This window comes from Amphiura filiformis, chromosome 1 (assembly GCF_039555335.1).
Source record: "Amphiura filiformis chromosome 1, Afil_fr2py, whole genome shotgun sequence".
In the NCBI taxonomy this organism is placed as follows: Eukaryota; Metazoa; Echinodermata; class Ophiuroidea; order Amphilepidida; family Amphiuridae; genus Amphiura; species Amphiura filiformis.
In genome coordinates this window covers 70241620-70257210 of record NC_092628.1, presented here as the reverse complement: position 1 = coordinate 70257210, position 15591 = coordinate 70241620, and the positions used below count along the sequence as shown (strand labels likewise).

General features: G+C 36.4%; 1 protein-coding gene across 2 annotated transcripts; it reads left to right on the top strand.

Moving 5' to 3' along the window:
• Positions 1-4385: 4385 nt before the first annotated feature.
• LOC140152270 (uncharacterized) lies at positions 4386-11561 on the top strand. 2 transcript variants are annotated; one of them, XM_072174578.1, is made up of 2 exons: positions 4386-4546; positions 7788-11561. In XM_072174578.1, the coding sequence occupies exon 2, from the start codon at positions 7872-7874 to the stop codon at positions 9879-9881; it is 2010 nt and encodes a 669-aa protein (XP_072030679.1). In that variant the 5' UTR covers positions 4386-4546; positions 7788-7871; the 3' UTR covers positions 9882-11561. The 2 variants fall into 2 exon arrangements, with proteins under 2 accessions (XP_072030679.1, XP_072030687.1); XM_072174586.1 differs by lacking the exon at positions 4386-4546 and adding an exon at positions 4790-4850.
• The last annotated feature ends 4030 nt before the right edge of the window (positions 11562-15591 follow it).

The window sequence follows — 15591 nt, the reverse complement described above, 5'->3', positions numbered from 1 at the left end:
TGTTTTCAAACAAGAACGATTAGTTTAATGCAATTTACTTTTTGCAAATTGTATCGACAAAAATTGGCATTGATAGCTTTAGCTTAGATTATTATCTTATAATTATTGGTATTGTTGTGCCTGTGTACATTATTGTTTGTTTTCATTGCAGTTCCTATTTAAGCCAAATAAATCATACAGAATTGACACAGAGATTATGATTGATTGTTTAATATTGTTAATGTGATTTTGTTATAAGTTAAAAGTAGAATACTGTAAATATACCGTCCTTATACTGGCAGTCTGTACGACAGTAGTGTACCGTAATGTTAAAAACAGCTACCGTTAAAAGTAGAATACTGTGAAAATACCATCCTTTGACTGGCAGTCTGGACGCCAGTAGCGTACCGTAATGTTAAAACAGCTACCGTTAAAGTAGAATACTGTTAGCTGTAAATATACCGTTCTTATTCTGGCACTCTGGACGCCAGTAGCGTACCGTAATGTTAAAAGGCACGTACCGTTAGAAGTAGAATTCTGTATAAAAACAGCTATCATTAAAAGTAGAATTCCGTAAAAACCACCGTATTGGACGCCAGTGGCGTACCGTAAATATAAAAAATCCAGCTACCGTTAAAAGTAGAATAATGTTAACTGTAAATAATACCGTTCTTATACTGGCACTCTGGACGCCAGTAGCGTACCGTAATGTTAAAAGGCACGTACCGTTTTAACACATATGCAATTACAGTTTCATAAACCATGAATTTACTGTCAAAAGCTACCTTTTGAGTTTGTTTAAGATATGCCTACTATTAACATAGCACTGTAACACGTTTGTTAATGTGATTTTGTTATACGTTTAGCAGGTTCCAAGCTAATTCTGCTCTATATTCAAACTTTTCAGTGAAAATTATTAGTATTGCTTTACTCGTGCTTATTAATGTTTGTTTTCATTACAGAATTGACATCTCTTTGGTAGCTTTTGACAGTAAATTCATGGTTTATGAAACTGTAATTGCATATATGTGTTAAAACGGAACGTGCCTTTTATCATTACGGTACGCTACTGGCGTCCAGAGTGCCAGTATAAGAACGGTATTATTTACAGTTAACAGTATTCTACTTCTAACGGTAGCTGTTTTTTTTATATTTACGGTACGCTGCTGGCGTCCAATACGGTGGTTTTACGGAATTCTACTTTTAACGATAGCTGTTTTTATACAGAATACTACTTCTAACGGTACGTGCCTTTTAACATTACGGTACGCTACTGGCGTCCAGAGTGCCAGAATAAGAACGGTATATTTACAGCTAACAGTATTCTACTTTCAACGGTAGCTGTTTTTAACATTACGGTACGCTACTGGCGTCCAGACTGCCAGTCAAAGGATGGTATTTTCACAGTATTCTACTTTTAACGGCAGCTGTTTTTTAACATTACGGTACGCGACTGGCGTCCAGACTGCCAGTCAAAGGATGGTATTTTCACAGTATTCTTCTTTTAACGGTAGGTGTTTTTTATCATTATGGTACACTACTGTCGTACAGACTGCCAGTATAAGGACGGTATATTTACAGTATTCTACTTTTAACGGTAGCTGTTTTTTAACATTAAACGCTACTGGCGTCCAGACTGCCAGTCAAAGGATGGTATTTTCACAGTATTCTTCTTTTAACGGTAGGTGTTTTTTAACATTACGGTACGCTACTGGCGTCCAGACTGCCAGTCAAAGGATGGTATTTTCACAGTATTCTACTCTTAACGGTAGCTGTTTTTTAACATTACGGTACGCGACTGGCGTCCAGACTGCCAGTCAAAGGATGGTATTTTCACAGTATTCTTCTTTTAACGGTAGGTGTTTTTAACATTACGGTACGCTACTGGCGTCCAGACTGCCAGTATAAGGACGGTATATTTACAGTATTCTACTTTTAACGGTAGGTGTTTTTTAACATTACGGTACGCGACTGGCGTCCAGACTGCCAGTCAAAGGATGGTATTTTCACAGTATTCTACTTTTAACGGTAGGTGTTTTTTAACATTACGGTACGCTACTGGCGTCCAGACTGCCAGTCAAAGGATGGTATTTACACAGTATTCTACTTTTAACGGTAGCTGTTTTTTAACATTACGGTACGCTACTGGCGTCCAGACTGCCAGTCAAAGGATGCTATTTTCACAGTATTCTACTTTTAACGGTAGCTGTTTTTTAACACAGACTGACAGTCAAAGGATGGTATTTTCACAGTATTCTACTTTTAACGGTAGCTGTTTTTTAACACAGACTGCCAGTCAAAGGATGCTATTTTCACAGTATTCTACTTTTAACGGTAGCTGTTTTTTAACACAGACTGCCAGTCAAAGGATGGTATTTTCACAGTATTCTACTTTTAACGGTAGCTGTTTTTTAACATTACGGTACGCTACTGGCGTCCAGACTGCCAGTCAAAGGATGGTATTTTCACAGTATTCTACCTTTAACGGTAGCTGTTTTTAACATTACGGTACGCGACTGGCGTCCAGACTGCCAGTCAAACGACGGTAATTTTACAGATTATTTCTAACAGTGTAGAGATAGCGGGATGTCAACTGCCACCTAAAGCTGAGCCAATGGAAATGCCTCAGCAGCTGGTGAAAATCCGAAGAAAAAATTGCATTTTAGCATTTTTTAACCTTGGAATTATGGAAACTTTGGGGTCTCATAATTTCGGTCTAAAGTATATAAAAGTACACATATTTAGAATGGAAATGACTTGATGAATCCATCTGTGACGCAAAATTTGGGCAAAAATGCTCAGTTTTGGAGGGAATGTAGGGCCTATATCTTTAATAAAAGGTCAAAATTTTCAATTTTCAATGGTTTGACAGTATTTGTCGCAAGCATTTGTAAAATAGCTCCCAGAATCAGTTCAGCCTTTTCACATGTTTCAGGGTAGTAATGAGAAGTAAGTACTAGCGATTGCCGAATAGGGTGCAAATCTACTAGTCTTATTACAAGACTGCCCTACCCCAACCCTAAACCCTAACCCTAAACTCCGTAAACGAGGACTGGACTCAAGTCTAGCAAGTTGCACCCTATTCGGTAATTCTACCGAATTTGGAGTTTTAATTCTGTGAGTACAGCAGATCTCAGATCTACCAGGTCTCAAAAAGTGCGACAACGCCCTCTCATGATTCTCTTATAAAATGGTATGACTAAACATTGATAGAAGAGATGGCTCACTTAGTGTAACCACGCATGAAACGGAACTCAGCAGAGAGCAAAGGGACACAACGGTCTACGCAAAAAAATGAGTCCATAGTTGCTTTATGAGAAGAGAGGCAAGCCAATGTGATCTCCCGGCCAATTTTCCATCAACAACATTAGTATTATGTCCATAAGTAACAAAGAAGAACTGCCACCTAAAGCTGAGCCAATGGAAATGCCTCAGCAGCTGGTGAAAATCCCAAGAAAAAAATTGCATTTTAGCCTGTGGTCTTAACCTTGGAATTATGGAAACTTTGGGGTCTCATAATTTGTTAGTCTAAAGTATATAAAAGTAGAAATGACTTGATTCTTGAGTAATTTTTTTTTTAACTAGATAAAAGAAATTTTTCCCCAAAACACCAAAGAAAGAGGTCTTTTTTGGGGAAAAAATGTCGGTGTTTTGAGACCCTAATCGCGGATCCATGTTTTGCTTTTTAAAACCACCCTGAATCCGCGTCATGCTTACAACTTTTATATACATAAACATGAGTGCCTACTGCCCCTCCCCCTCACCGGGTTACACATACAGCATAGCAAAACATATTTCCAGACTCTTCTGAAAGATACTGATTTGTCCATATAATTTGGAAACATTTCTGTCCAAAATAATATAAGAATATTTAAATAGGCCTAAATCAAAATAAATAGGGCCTAAATATATTTCTCCTATAGGCCTATGAGCCCTGGGCCTAGGCTATAAATATGATCACCAAAGTTCGCATAGGAACTAATAAAACACACGTTAAAAGTTCTGGTTTTGGTAAATTATCCATTTCAACTTCCTTCAACTATTAATCGTGCTGTTTCTATAGGACGAGTTTTAACACCTTTTAATTCAGCACCTTTATCCTGGGCCTTTATGAACTCATAGACCGTAAATTTACAGCCTATGGTGAACTTGCAGTGTCGTTTACCAAGCACGAGACAAATCAATGTGCCCTTGATTCCCGGGCCTTGACTTTGCTCTGATTTCTATAAAACGTAATAAAACATCACGTGTGTTGCTGCCGCAGGCTGTCTGTCGCCATCTATTGTTCCTTTCACTTTCCGTCGCTGTCCTTCACATAAACCATCGCTTACTTCACAATAAAGAATATACGCAACAATATATCTGTTAACGTATAAGAGGTTTAAAATGCTACCATGCATGACCTGTGACCTGTGTTTACCTTTTAGTCTGCCCCGTCATTCTCCTGTGTGTAGCGATCAATTGGAAAGTGATTATGTTGCGGGAATGATTCCTGTGAAATTGTGCTTGTGTACTATGTGTTAACGATGTATGTAAGGAGTATTCTGATGCTAAATCCTGGGATAAGGTTGGTATTTGTCACGATTTTTTTTGTCGACGTATTTTATATGTAGAATGATAATAACAAAATACCGGTATTGTTACGTATACCACGTTGACGTTTTCAATCTATGGGGCAATTTTTAATATCGAGCTGCAGCAGATTGTTTCCCATGTTTCCGGGAAATGTGCTTGTTTATTATTCACACATCGATAATGTAAATAGCAATGAATCATTAGTTTGTACATTGTACATTATATTATATTATTACTCAACCCCACCCAGCCTCTCGATGAGCGCTATAGAGGAAGCAACTGTGGACACAGCGGTGGTAATGTAAAGGAGATTTTCTAAAAAAAATGGTTTTTATCCGATCATGGATGTATTTAAAAGATGCGTCCAAGCTCCGATGAGTCCGTAAATTAAATCCGGATGCTGCTCAGGGATGATAAGGGTCAGTGGTGGTCGGTCGTTGGAATCGTAAAGTATCATGATTAAATGTCAATCCAGTAAAGGTCGATTTAAAGGCGCACTACATTGTAAAAGTACCCCCACGACGCCACACTTTTGTACCTAAGTAAATTTTGAAGTACATCTTTTTACTTGATTAAAAATTATATTAACAATAATAATACCACTAGGACCCATAATTTTCTTTCCTGAAGACACGTATTTTGAAATTTACACTTTCTCTGTAATTAATGAGTATATGACAATTGTGTGACATTGTACTTTTCACCTGTTTTAGATAATAATAATAATTTAATAATAATAATTTAATAATAATAATAATAATAATAATAATAATAATAATAATAATAATAATAATAATAATGAAAATAATAACACTAATGATAATAATACCAACATTGAAAGACATAAATAATTATAGCCCTGAAAACTAAACAAATTGCATGTCATACACACAGCACTGGAGAAAAATTAATATCCACAAATGCAATGTATAGATTGAATGTCAAAATAAATTATGTATATTTAGCACTCATTAAGGTTTTAACAGCCATACATACATCAAAATTGCATGAAGACTAAACCAAATCAAGCATAAATCCTACAATTAAAACCTACTGTACTTGGAAAATGCACAAGCATTAAAAGAGTGAAATAAACAATATATTTGCAGATTTACAATTTTGCACCATATAATGTAATTTTTCCAAATTGGATTTGTGTGCAACATCGATGAAATGGGCTCCGTGAAAAATTGAAGGCAGAATCTGGCAAAATATTGGGACCGCGGAAGTAACAGTTTATATTAACCCATTAATTATTAATGTTACCACCAAATTCTGTGACCTGAAACTACCGTATTTGTTTGCTGATGAGATATACAACAATACATTTCCTCTAAAAAATCCATTTGCATGCAGACAACACACTGTAGCTGTGTAGCCTCTACCATTTAATAAACAGATGACGGATGTTGTGAATGATCAATAATGGCAATTCGTGACAGATAAATCACACACTGTATACGACGGGTAAAGAAAAATATCAATGTCGATATACTTTTTATGCCAATAAAATTTTCGGTTCATTTGTCAGTCAGTACAAAAGTGCATGACTTGCATTACATTTGTACAGGTATGCCCCGATGTACTTCTTCCAATCACATGCATTCATGAGCCAGGTTAATCTCTTTAGCTACATACAATCTAGAGTAGAGGTGAACACATGACCCACGAAAAGTAAACTTAAACATGATAAATGTCTAGCAATACATGCATTGGTAGCCAATTGTCATGCGAATTGTCGGTTGAATTTTTTTTATATTTCAATGTTTATAATTTTTATTCATTTCAGCAAACAAATTAAGAGAATCAGCAACAAATTACAAAAAGGCAGCAAAAATTAGAAATACAAAGTTATGCAGTCACACTACCCAAACATTCTAAGATACATGATAAAATTATCCAATCAGTCCCGAATTGTCGGTTGAATTGCCTGGTTGAATTGTAATTACGCCTATTTTTATATGCCTGCTGAAATATAGTTTTCTAGCTTTTTCTTTTGTTTGTATGTTCACTTATTTTGTATCGTTGTCTGTTTTTGTTTGCTTTTGTAAATATGCACTTCAGTAAAAGTTTAGAAAAAGGTTGGCTAATAATGTCAAACAATTGTGTGAATATGACGACTGAATGTTCTTATTTTTTCGTGACAACTATTTTAGTTGCAAGGTTTAATACATTCAACAAGAGCTCAGTACGTGTTCAAATATTTGTACTATAATGAATATGATTCTTGCGTTGAGTCAACAAATGAATAAGAATTGTACTGTATACTTACATAAATGACATTTAGAACAATTACCGATTTGAAGCATAGCAGGTAGGGGTTTCTGGTAAAACATGCGATTTCAATTTTGCGAATAAAAAGCTATAAAAGTGCATGATTGCAAGCCTTATACAGTAGAATTAGATTAGAGGTTTTGTGTAGATTAATTGTGTTGGTCAAAGTATGGTACTACAGACAGCAAAAGATTATTAAGGTACCAGTTATCCCCTGTATGGCCTGTATCCTAAACAAGAGCCAAGCCAGATTTGTCAAAATTAGAACTAGCAGCCAATAGAGCTGCATCTTTTAGCTCAGATTTAAGACCTCATTCTTTGAAATCGACCAAGAAATAAAAGACACGTCACGGTGATCCAAAATCCCCAAGAAGATGCAAATTCAGAGAAGATTCAAAGTTCCAGATTACTCCATTGGAAGCCCCATTGATTTGTATACAAAGTGTTTTCGAACAAGAGAACTACATGTAGCCCGTGCTTTAATTGATCATTAAAATGCAACTTTTAATTTCGTTCCTTTCAATCACCGTTTCAAACGATTTCAACAATGAGGTCTTAAATCAGATCTATTTGCCTAGATACCGATGAAGGTATTGGCTGCTGGTTTAAAATTTGATATATTTGGTTTTTTTTATGATATACAGGGGTGAACATAAGCTAGAACATAACTCACCTTATTTTGCTGTCTGTAGATTCTTAGTAGCAATATCAGTACATGCAGCTACACGCAGTGATACTTTTGTAAGTTTGGACCATCTTCCTTATGGTTGGACCATGGCTGGACAATTTAAGTACAGTTTCGATGTTCAAGATATGAAAGTCAATTCTTCAGATTGTATAAAACCACTGATGTGGTGAGACTTCATGGTTTTAAACTTAATTAAAAATGGTATGTATTTTTGGGTTTACCTTTGAACTCCTTTGATACTCAAACGCATTTTCTTTGTTTGATTTTTCAGTCTATGAATTAACGAACCAAATGGGCGATTCATCAATCTTCATCGGTATCTAGGCAACCAGAGCGTGGAAGCTGCTCAACGACAATGGCGACACCGTTTTCCGAAATCGCTAAAGACGAGTTGTCGTGTCCATTATGCTATGAACTTTTCTTGGATCCTCACAATCCTAAAGATCTTAACTGTCCGCACGTTTGCTGTCAGATATGTCTGAAAAAGTTGGTGGTCCTCACCGAAGACAGACAACAACTGTATCTGGATTGCCCAGAATGTCGTCAGAAGACCACCATTCCTCCAGGAGGTATAGTGGCTATGAAAACCAATATAAGATTGAGAAGTCTGGCTGAAAAGCATAAGCAACACCAAGAGGAACTCCATCGAGCATCTCAGATGCCGATTTGTTCTGAGCACGAAGGCGAAACGAGGCATTTTTACTGCATTACATGTAAGGTAGACATTTGTCAATTTTGTTTGATTCAGTATCATCAAGGAAGTCATATTGTACAGGAGCTGAAAAACGTCAGCAAGCAGAAAAGGCGTGACATGACCGAAGCTTTAAATGAGGCCGAAAGAGACACCGAGCAGCGAGAAAAAGAACTCAGAGAACTACTTGAATTGGAACGGAATCTAGAAAGATCTCTTCGCTTTGAAGAATACAAAATAGACAACAGAGCAGAAGCGATTGTGGTGAATATCTACAAAAAGTGTAATGAACTCAAATCTGAACTGCGATTACGGGAAGAGCCTCGACTTGAAAGAATCCGCAAAGAGAGAACGCGTACGGAGAAGATGGTTCAAGAGATGAAGGATGCTCAAACGGCCGCGGAACAAGCCAAAATCAAAAAATCAGACCACGAATACATTGATGAACATGAAATAATTCTTGCTGGAATTCGCGCATTCCAAATATCTGACCGTATAAACATATCCCGAAGTGATCGTTCGACTGGTGTGACAACATTCGAGCCATATCCCCCAGAATTGCTGGATATCAAGACTATCAAATTAGGTCGACTTGTAAGACCTGATGAAATCAAAGACGCGTGTGCCACTTCTTCTGATGCATCCATGTCCAGCGATCCGTCATCGGGAGGATTAGGGAGAGAATTTAATCAACATGTTAATGGAAATGGAAAGTTCGCGAAAGCGAAGTCCTCAAAAGAAGGTCGTGTCAAACTTGGACCGTTCAAAGTTCCCATAGTCAAGCGTTCGAAATCCACATCATCTTTTGACACTATGACCCACGCAGCTCCATTGTCGCCAGGATCTCCGAGTACTTCTAGTCCAGATACTTCCCCTTCTGCTTCTCCAATTTTGAGAAGAAATCGCGAAGCAAAACTGTTGTGTCAGTTTGGTAACTTTGAAATAGCACGAGGTATCACAACCACAGCAGATCAAAGGTCACTTGTCATAGCTGACCACAGTAAGAAAGCCATCTTGATATACGGTGTTGTCGGTGACGAGTTGAAGCAGACAGCATCGTATGCTCTCGTCCCAGATAATCCGAATAATTTGTGGGACGTTGCCGTGACACCAGATGATAAACTTCTTGTCGCACGTGAAATTAGCGTCGAGGTTTACTCAAACACAGGCCATTATGAAGGGAATCTCCTATCCGATCCAGGCGAAACGGGCTCCAGTGAGGGGATTCGGAGTGTAGCGACCACAACTTACGGAAGAGTTCTTGTGGGAAACGTCGTAAAATCAACAATAACTATATATAGTTCTAGCAAAGCGATCATGAAAGTCATCAAAGTAGCGATACCACCGTGGCATTTGAACAGTAATGGGAAGACAATTGCATGTAGTATATTGCGGGATAGCAAAGTTTGCGTCGTCGACATCGAGAGCGAACAAGAGGTACTCACATTCCACGTAGACGGTGGACCAAGGGGGCTTCTATATGACGAAGCCACGGGAAGCATTCTGGTATCGAGTTGGGAAAGGCAGTCCATTGAGCAGTACTGTAGCACAACTGGCGCGTGGCTAGGCACCGTAGCTGATGGTTTGAATTGTCCTGATGGATTAATAATGACCTCCAAAGGAAGACTAGCTGTTGCCGATACGACCAGTGTAAAGATTTACCGAATGTTGTAAATCGGTCAGACCTAGGCCTAAATTTTATAGACGACACGTTTTTGGGCAAAGATAAAAGTATACATTTATAAAGCATAATGTTTTCATTGGGTAGTCGATAAACAAAACTGAGTGAGTGATAAGGAGGGAAAATTGAATGGAGAGAGGCCTTACCCACTTTCCACTAAGCACCGTGTGCTTCCAAACGCCTCACTATATGCATGTGGATCGATCGGCCAAACTTTATCGGGCTTTACCAATGAAAATAATATATACCATGTATATATTTAAGGTACCAAATCGTTAAATTCAGTCATGTAATCGACTTTTTACTTGTATAATATGAAACAGTAGAGCTTTATAAATGTTTTAATGATGCTATCAAAAATTCCAGGTGTTTCACCATTCCTAAATAATACATTAATTTTTATAATGTAGCTTTGTTCTATTTTATACAGATTGAGTACATACAGGGTAAGATACGTATGTAGAGTTTTTTTCTGATGTTTTTAAAAATCACGACATGTTTTTGTAACATTGGTGAGTAAAAAACTCCTCACAAAAGTTTGGAAATTGTTTTCAAGCATCTAAATCTCAGATTGTGACATGTTGAATGTTCATATCGTGTTGCATAGCAATGGAAAGTGATTCCCCTTTTACGGTGACACCACATTACAATCACCTTTTTCACGTCTGAGTACACGTCTTGTGAATGCTGTGGGGTCACCAACCAGAATGTGTCAAATTTACCATTCTGTGCAGCAACTTTCAATCCCATATCTTCGCAATCTGGGACCTAATGCAATCCTCCAAGATAACGCTCTCTCCCCCGGGGTCTCTCCCACAGAGCCAGGGTTATCAACGACGCCCTCCAGAATCTGGTAGTAGAGAGAATGGAATGATCAGCCCAGACCAGACCTCAACCCAATTGAACACTTGTGGGACCAGCTTGGTCGTGCTTTGCGTGCCAGAGTAACTAATGCAACCACATTGAATGAACATCGATCATGGCGATGAATCCTGGTTGAGGAATGGAATGCCATTACACAGCAACGCGTGACCAGGCTGGTGAGCAGCACGAGGAGGAGGTGCCAATCTGTCGTGGCTGCGTATGGTTTTTTCCACCCGCTATTGAGGTGTTGTTTGAGCACAGAATAATGTCAATTTGGTACATTCTGTTTCGGAGACCCCACTACATTCACAAGACATGTATATCAGACGTGAAAAAGTGATTGTTACAAATGTGGTGTCATTGAAAAGGGGAATAAATTAGCTGTCCAATGATATGCAACACGAAATTAACATGTCACAAATAATCTCGGATATAGATGCTTGAAAAACATTTCCACACTTTTTTTGAGGAGTTTATATACATTTCATATGATATCTGTGGAAATATTACAAAATAATAATTAAAGTTCGATATGTGTTTTGGAACTTGAGTTACCGACCAAAATATAAACTCGCATACAAGTTAAAATGTAGGCTATACACTTTGACAAAAATTCGGACCACAAAGGAAGGCACACTCTCTAAATTCCTAAGATTTAAAAATAAGTCTAAGAGACTTGTTAGAATGACAAAACCTTTCAGAGACTTAAAATTCAAATCTTTATTAGAGTAAAATTTAAATCCATTAGATTTGAATTTTAAGTCTTTTCAAGGTTTTGTCCTTCTAATAAGTCCCTGGAATTTAGAGAGCAGGCAACTGAAGTTTCAAAAGACCTATAGATTGTGTGGTTTTTTTTTAGAATAAATCTAAATTTGATCCACGGAATAACAGACGCAGTGGGTTTAAAGCTTTCCAGGTACGTTTTAAATATGAGGTCACACTCTACTGATCTACTTGTTGACAACATTTTGGCGCGCATTTTGGCAAATTATTCAGCTTTATTATAGGCTATATAATAACGGCGCTCCGTATCTTCGAGAAAATCTTAATCTGAAAAAATGTTTATATTGTGCTTCCATGCAGACATGTAGATTGTGATATATAGCAATTTCAAGGATTTTGTTCAAAATTTGGCAAGGAACGCAATCAGTTGATTCTGGGGTACAAAGCCGCGAAACGAAATCTGATATAGATCAAAACCGTGTCATTTGAAAAAGACCTAGTTTAATCAAACCAGAGTTACACTTCTGAGCAGTAAAATGAACCTTATGTTATGTTTTTGTCATGGTATTTTATAATACAGATCATTTAGTACAGCTTCTGAAATGATCAACTTCCATAATGAAGTGGATTTGAAGTTGCTCGGACACATCTTACCACCTCTTACTAACATGACTAAAGTTACCAGGCATGTTACACCATCCCTGGTTAAAGCAATGAGCCCAAAATGATTGTGGTCAAAATGACTTGATATTCAATATTGACTTACCTTGACCCAACGAATTTTGACAAGTCGCACAATCTCAATAGCGAAATGGGCAACAAGAAAAAAAATCCCGCAAAAAAGAACAAAGGGAAATATCAAATTGAGTGATCTTGATGGTTAGTTGTAATATAATGCAAGATGACAGTGAATAGACTTCTATATTGTACAGGTTTACAGATTTGTAAAGAAGTTGGTTATACACGTGCAAGTCCACGGTACTTTTTACGTTATCAGAAAATCAAGGTTGATGTAATTATTAAACCGGTATTTAAAATTTGAAAGTAACTTTTTTTAATTTCTTGATTAAATATTATATCAAAAGGTAGGCAGAATCGGTATTGTAAAAACCAAACACTGATAAACATTCTTTGTAAAACCGAGATAAACCGAAAAATCGGGGAGTTTTTTGCAAAAACAAAATCTATTTTTTTTTTTTTTTTTTTTATTTTTATGTTTTTCTTGACCTTACACAAGCTCTAACCCATCTCCCAAACCTTACCATAAATATACAAACCCACCCAAGCCCAACTAACCCAACACCCCGCCCAACCACCAAAAGGGAATTAGGGGCGAAATTGATTTCACTTAAAAAGTCGGACTTTCACCTTACACAAACTCTGCCCCTTTCTCCCAAACCTTACTATAACTATACAATCCCACCCAAGCCCAACTTACCTAAAACCCTTGCCACAACCCCCAAAATGGAAGTAGGGGTGAAATTGATTTCACCTAAAAATCGGACCTATACATATTATTTTCAAATTCATTTTGTTTTAATGTTTTTCTGACTTTACACAAACTCTAAACCTTCTCCCAAACCTTAACTATACAGACCCACCCAATCCAAACTAAAACCCTTGCCCCAACCCCAAAAGGGAATTAGGGGTGTAATTGATTTCACTTAAAAATCGGACCTAGACATGTTTTTTGTTATTAAATGCATGAATATATGTCAATAAAGTTTCAATTACTTTATTTAGCATCATCTCATCAAAATGGCTATTTTTATGGCTAATTATATTAAGGAGAAACCTTTCACATAATTTTGGAAATTAAAAAAGAATCTACAATTCTGATAATACAAAAAAATATATATTCGAGTGCACAAGTTTGTTTCTTCTGGGTGAGAATTTTTTTCTTACATGCAACAGCTTTGTTCTTGCAGGTTAGAAATTTGATAAATAGGTCCATGCATGAATTTTGTATATGATGACCTATTTATCAAATTTCTAACCTGCAAGAAAAAAGCTGTTGCATGTAAGAAAAAAATGATTACCCAGAAGAAAAGAACTTGTGCACTCGAATGTATTTTTTCTTTTGATTTTCAGAATTTTAGAATTTTTTTAAAATTTCTTCGATTGAAGTTCGGTTTTACGAAGCAGATGTTTCAATAACATCTTGTACATCATGAGTATTTAGGGTGCATCGCACTCCAAAAGCCATGTTTAGCAATTAAACACGTTCTTGCCATCACTTTGTATACATGCTCTTAGTAGTAAAATATTATATTTTCAGGTTACAAGCGATATCATCAAGTATGTATGTACATGTATGTGTTTATATATAGAATTAACGTGTTTGAATGATAAACACAGTTTTTGCAGTGCAGCTCATATCCCGGGTTCACTATGCTCTACAGAAATACAGGCTGTACAAAATAGCGTATCATTATTGGATTTAAATGTAAATTATTTTGTTTATTTGGATAGAACTCCTACGTATGTCGTATGTCGTAGGCGTTAAAGTTCCGTAATAAACATTGGTTTCTAAATTGCAATTAACAAAGTAATTGATAATGATAAAACAAGCCGTGGGTTCAGAACCAGAAAGCCGTAACTCACTATGACCAGCGCTCACAAAATGAGCATAAAGTTGGCTCCTTGCTTTGGTCTTCTAAAATCAATATTTCCTCCACTATGTCTTGTTTTTTATTGAATTTTGTCATGAATGAATGGACTGTATCTTTTGCAGTGCCCTGGCGACTTTATGCTCATTTTGTGGGATCAGATGATCGTGAGTTGAGGCTTTCTGGCTCTCAACCCTCGAATTATATTCTTCAACTCATTCCGTTTTATCTTAAAATTATTTTGTTTTGTATTCTCATTAACGTATTCATGAATTTGTATGAACTTCGCAAACATGGTTCTAATACATGTACTCCTAATTGAATTTATTTATTCATTTGCAAAGGGTATAGGCTTAAGACATTTAATTAATATCCAGAATGGACAACATTATTTTATGTTAAAGTGCTAAGTTTTAAATTTCAATATAATATTATTTATGCTGTAATTACTGAGTTACTTTCTAAATCATTATGTCTTTTTATTGTATTCATTAAGTAAAATATATCTATTATAATGTTTAACGTTACTTAAATGATTTTGGATTTGTTCTTTTCATAAATTTCTTTCAAATTCCTTCCATTGTATATACTCGTAAAGTTTTAAAAATGCAGAGATATATTTAAATAGTAATATGCTAATATAAATTTAAAATCTTGCAGTTGTTACAAATGTATTCACATGTCAATCAAATATTTAAGCACTAAGCAGTGTACAGGTTGTTTCAATGTCTGTAATTGATAGTGTAGCGTGTATGTCAATCTAGTAGCTTTAAAAAAAGCCATATACATGTAGTACTATGTGAATCGGAGAACGCGAAGCAGGCCTACCTTTCGAGGCATGTGCAGGCCTATATTTATAATCATTTGTGTCCTGATTATATGACTATCATCGTGTTAATGCAAGAAAATCGTATGTGTATCAATTTATTTATTCATTATTTTTAAACAATCATTTGATTAAAAATGAATTACTTGTTTTTCAAGGCTTGTAAAATAGCTTAATATTTACGCGTTTACCTATATTTTCATAATCCACCAAAAACTAAATTTTGACAAAAATGGTAAATACGACCTTCTTCCGCTCAACCGACGAAATAAAACTTAAGCATAAATGAAATAAAATTTGGTAACATTTTAAACGTGTTTGGGTGTTTTGAGTAGGTCTACATTGTTTTGTGTTCGAGTGTGAACCCAAGGAGTGAACCCATGTCCTCACTGTACACATAGACGAAGAACTTGACACCACTGACAATAATCAGACATACTTCCATGATCAGACTTCACGAGCCATCTAGACGTGACTTTTCAAGAAACCAAAATGTTTCAATTTTCCCATCGAATCGACTGGACCATGAAATGACTCGACTCGTAATAGGCTTGAACTTTTATAGTACTGGACAATACTCCCAACGTGTTTTTCCGTTTTTCATAATCGAACGGAATAAAGTAAAACTCACTGAAAAATAAACTGAATTTAGTGCGTTACGATGTACGAAAATAAATCGCT